This window comes from Halyomorpha halys, unplaced genomic scaffold (assembly GCF_000696795.3).
Source record: "Halyomorpha halys isolate HHAL.00 unplaced genomic scaffold, Hhal_1.1 Scaffold17.1, whole genome shotgun sequence".
Classification (NCBI taxonomy): Eukaryota; Metazoa; Arthropoda; class Insecta; order Hemiptera; family Pentatomidae; genus Halyomorpha; species Halyomorpha halys.
In genome coordinates, this window is record NW_027112056.1 from 291343 (window position 1) to 296102 (window position 4760).

General features: G+C 34.5%; 1 protein-coding gene across 13 annotated transcripts in view; it reads right to left on the reverse strand.

The window, feature by feature from the left end:
• The window catches only part of LOC106680323 (oxidation resistance protein 1), an 867959-nt gene that overhangs the window by 243965 nt on the left and 619234 nt on the right, over positions 1-4760 (reverse strand). For all 13 annotated transcript variants that reach the window (XM_067049996.1, XM_067049998.1, XM_067049995.1 and 10 more), the window contains one exon: positions 4542-4627. In XM_067049996.1, coding sequence (XP_066906097.1) covers positions 4542-4627 — 86 coding nt within the window. The remainder of the gene's footprint in view (positions 1-4541; positions 4628-4760) is intronic.

Consider the following 4760-nt stretch of genomic DNA (forward strand, 5'->3'; position numbering starts at 1 on the left):
TAATACAATAAGTAAATATGTTGTATGTTTCATATACACTTGAAAATCTTGGGAAGGAAGCACCCATCGGTGGTACTTCAAACATTAATTTAAATTATGAGGTCCCGTGGCCATCTTCTTTTCAGACGCCTCGGAGGATTATCAGGGATTGTTAAGGATGAAATATTAAGAATTAATGGTTTAGGATGGTTAAGGAGTTGGGAATGAAAAGACGCATATCTGTTTTGGGCCAAATCTGCAACGAATGGGATATTAAGGTCTTTGTGAATGAGTTTATTTGTAACGTAATAAGGACCATCAAGGATTTTACGTAGGATTTTGTATTGTAAGGATTGGATGCGGGAAGAATTTGATGGTTTGGTGGAGCCCCGAGCTCAATTCCATTTGTCCGAATTGGTCTGATTATCGTAGTGTATACTAATTTTTTGTAGTGAATGGGAAGTTTGGAGCGTTTGTCAAGTAAGTGTTCTAGCAATCGGAATCTACGAGCTGTTTCTTCTCGTTTCAGTCTTGTGTGTGGATTCCAAATAAGCCTCTTGTCAAGATGGAGTCCTAAGTATCGAATCTGTTCAACAGGCGTTAGTGGAGTATTTAGAAAGGATACTGTAGGACAGGAGGATTGGGTAATTTAAATGTCCTATTGGAAGTGCCTTACTTGTTCGAATACTTATTCAGTTTTAAAACATCATAAAAAAACTTAAAAGTCTCCTTTGAGGAGCACTTAACATTGAATAGCCTCATTTCTCAAATAACTCTAAATAAAAACCCTTAATCTATAGATAACCCTTCCTATATCACTGACCTACTTACTCTACGTTTATTCATTCACCTATTAAACACAAGATCCCAACCTACCGATCTCTATATCCCTACCTACAGAACTACCTCCTATGAAAAATCTTTTGCTGTTCGGACTAGCTTATTTTGGAACTGCTTAGCCACATTCATCCATAAAGCTTCCTCCTTAACGTCATTTAAACACCAACTATAGCGTTATTCATGATCTTTAGTTTTACATGATACTCTTACCCCTGTCGAACAGATCCGCTACCTTGGACTACATTTGGACAAACGATTAACCTGAAAACCTGACACAAGACTGAAAAGACAGGAAACTGCACGACGATTCCGACTATTACAGCACTTACTAGACAAACGTTCTAAACTTCCACATTACAAAAGACTGATCTACATGACTGTAATAAGGCCAATCTGGACATATGGAGTTGAGCTTTCGGGCTCCACTAAACCTTCGAATTCCTCTCCTATTCAATCCTTACAATCCAAAATCCTTATTAAAATCCACAATGCTCCTTACTTTGACAGAAACAAAATCATACTTAAAGACCTTAATGTTCCCTATGTAACCGATCTAGCCGGAACCTGATATCACTCCTTCCATTATAAACTCCCTAACCACTCAAGCCCCCTAGTTCCCCCTTACATCATCTTCCATTCCTGACAATCCTCCGAGGCGCCTGAAAAGAAGCGCAGCTAATGTAAAATGTCATTAGAGTGCTACCAATGGGTAGTTGCCCTACACTCCTGTAACACTCCATTTTAACTAAGACCATATTTACTAAATGTATTGTGTAATATTCAGATGTAAATTTCAATAAAGTTATTTAAAAAAAAATGGAGAAATATTTCCTTCTCTTACTATGTTAAAACTATATAACATATATCATGGTTGAGAGTCTGTTACTAGGTCTGGCAAATGGAGAATGACGTCACACAAAAGACAAGCTGAGCTCTGCACCATTTTATTTGTTGTCGTTTTAGGTTACTCGCTCGTAGTTTGCGATTTGATTGTCTTATTATTGTTTTGGACGTTTTTAAACAGAACAATCAGTAGCCAAACTTTTACACTTTTACTTTTCACTTACTTTAGGCATGTTGTAATAAATTACTGTAATCAAAACTTAAAAGTAAACAATAACAAGAAGTTTTGGAAGGAAAGGTTACAGGTTATAAAACAAGTTGCTCAAAAAATCCGCTAGGAGCTCTCATGTATTTACCATTTAACATGACTTTAAATAGGACTGCTCACAACCCTATAGTTATAATATAACACAATATCATGAATATATATATATATCCCCTACTATATCCATCTTCTAAAATATCAAACTTCCCTAAACTTGTGAATAATAGAAAACAATATAGGCAAGGATAAATATGTATTTTTTGTTCAAATTTTATTTTATATAAATATTGTAATATATTCATTTAATTATGTTCAAAAGTTAATGTAGCCAGAAAAAAAGCTGGTAAAACTGTTCTAAATTGTTATTATTAGGAACCAAATGTCCAGAATAGTAATGGATTTTCATTTCATTCATTTGATTTGAATACCCTGATCTTACACACACAATACATATTGTTCCGGTTAACCTACGGCAACCGAAAGGTTGAATTGGAGGGGGGCACCATCAAACATCATGGCATAATAGCCTACAGGATATATTAGCGCCCATGTGGCCAAAAGTCAAAACTCACCTCCTCCAGCGCTTTCTGTGAAGAGAAGCATCCCAGACTAAAGGGGGAGAGAGCCATCTTGTCTTCTGGGAGAAGCAGTTCATTATTTCTTTGTCTCTCAGATCAGAAATCTACCATGGGTGTGTAGAACCCTTTGGAGTTGTCCTCAGAAGTAGAGAGGAGAGAGGCTTAGAGATGCGGAGGGAGGAAAGAAGAAGTAAGTCCACATGGCAATCATTAACATTCACCACCACATGGTAATCATCATCAACCACCTCATTATCTACAATTCCATAGCCCAGCATTCAAAATTGACTAACCATCTAAGCATAAATGTTTTCTTTAGGCCACCCACTACACCCTTTGTAACTTAAACAATAGAATTTTATTTTTCAATTCATCATGTTATTTTTCATTTATACAGTCCACTTCAACCCAACCAGCAAACCAAAAAATGAAGTGTGTCCGGCAATTTGGTTGAGGGCATGCTTCATACACATATTATAAAAAAAATCCAAAGCTGAGATAAAAATTATGCTCTCCATTCGATAATTGTTATGAAACATTTTCCATGTTAAACAGCCATTTTCCATCAGCGATTATTTCGCAAACCACGGCGAAGACAGCTCACGAAGAGGCTATAGACGATGTAGAGCAATATTCCCACGAGAAAGACTCCTTCATGAAGACGAGAACCATTGAGACAATGCTAAATACTATCTGGGTCACTAGGGTGAGAGTATTTGGTCTTTAAGTAGACAATGGGCGTTTCATTAGTGTTGTCTTAGTGGTGAGGGGAAGTATAGTGGTCGCTGAACTGGCATTTAAAAGGTCGAGATTTTACAACGTTTTATAACAAAATCGAAAGAAAGTTTTATATAAATAATAATAATAATAATAGAGAGAGAGAGAGAGAGAGAGAGAGAGAGAGAGAGAGAAATACTTTATTGATCTATGCTTCCTAAATACATCAGGTTGCTATCTCACACAGCATACTAATCAATCCTTAATCGGACATATATAATTTACATATAATTACATGGTATAATAAAATAAAAAGAAAACAGTTTTTTTCCCAACAGTTTCCTTTTAAAATCAATTTAGGTCTATAAACCAAATACAAATATTTCAATTCATTCCTTTTTTTATTTCTTTTTCTGTTCCTTTAATTTCACCATTTCACAATTTTTATTTCATTTGATCGACAAATTCGCTCTCCCGAATTCACCCTCCTAGATCCTCTCCAGTGACCCGCTAAATTTACTATTAGACGGCAATGTGAGATCAGACCATTAATAATAGTCACAGCAGGAGATCAGTTTACAGTAAAACAAACAAATAAATACATTCTACGAGAACAAGACTAACACATAGATTCAAAGGAAAATATAATAAAAATCCGGTTACAAGAAACACTTTAATGGATAAATATTTTTTTAAAAAATAAATAAATAATAGTACTTATAAAATAAAAAAAAAGTTTTTAACTGTCTTGTAAATCGAAGTAGAAAAAATAAAAAGAAGTTTTGAATATTATTTAATAGATCATCTCTAATTATTGGCTTATATTAAACCTAAAAATTAAAATATGTACCACTACAACCCGTAGGGGTCAGGGGTTCAGTACTGTGTAACGAAAACCTCTTACTAGACCAACGGTTGTGCAAGGAGCTGATTTGATCAGAATCACACTGGGGGAGCCCCCCCCTTTTTTTTTTTTTAAATGGTTAGTTACATTTTAGTTAGTATCTCTTTTTTTCTTCCTTAATTATTTTGTTTGTTAGTTTTCCTTCTCTTGAGCCTAAAATATTATTTTTCATTTGACTCACTAGGCCAACATCTTCTGTATGTTTCTAGGCTATATATAACTAAATGGAATTAATAAAAGTTACTCGTTTATCCTCGAACGAATTTTTTTTTTTTTTTTAAAACTCCAATTTAATAAAACCAGAATTTACCCCTGGAAATAACAATACGTATGATATGGACTAAAATGAGAAAAATACAAAAGAAAGTTTTCATGAATAAATTAAAACAAGAATATAATGAAAGAGCAGACAGACCTTGTACGTGGTGGTTTTGATGGGGATGCTCGGCTGCATCTTCCTCTCCGAGAGGTTCTCCCTACTCCCTGTATCTCCATCCGCATCTGCAAAAAATAAAATATAAGTAATATTTTATCAACTATTATATTTTTATATAGCATAATATAGATAAACTATAATATAGATATATTACAATTTAATAAAAATATTGCCCGACTTCATCGTGTTGCCTCATAC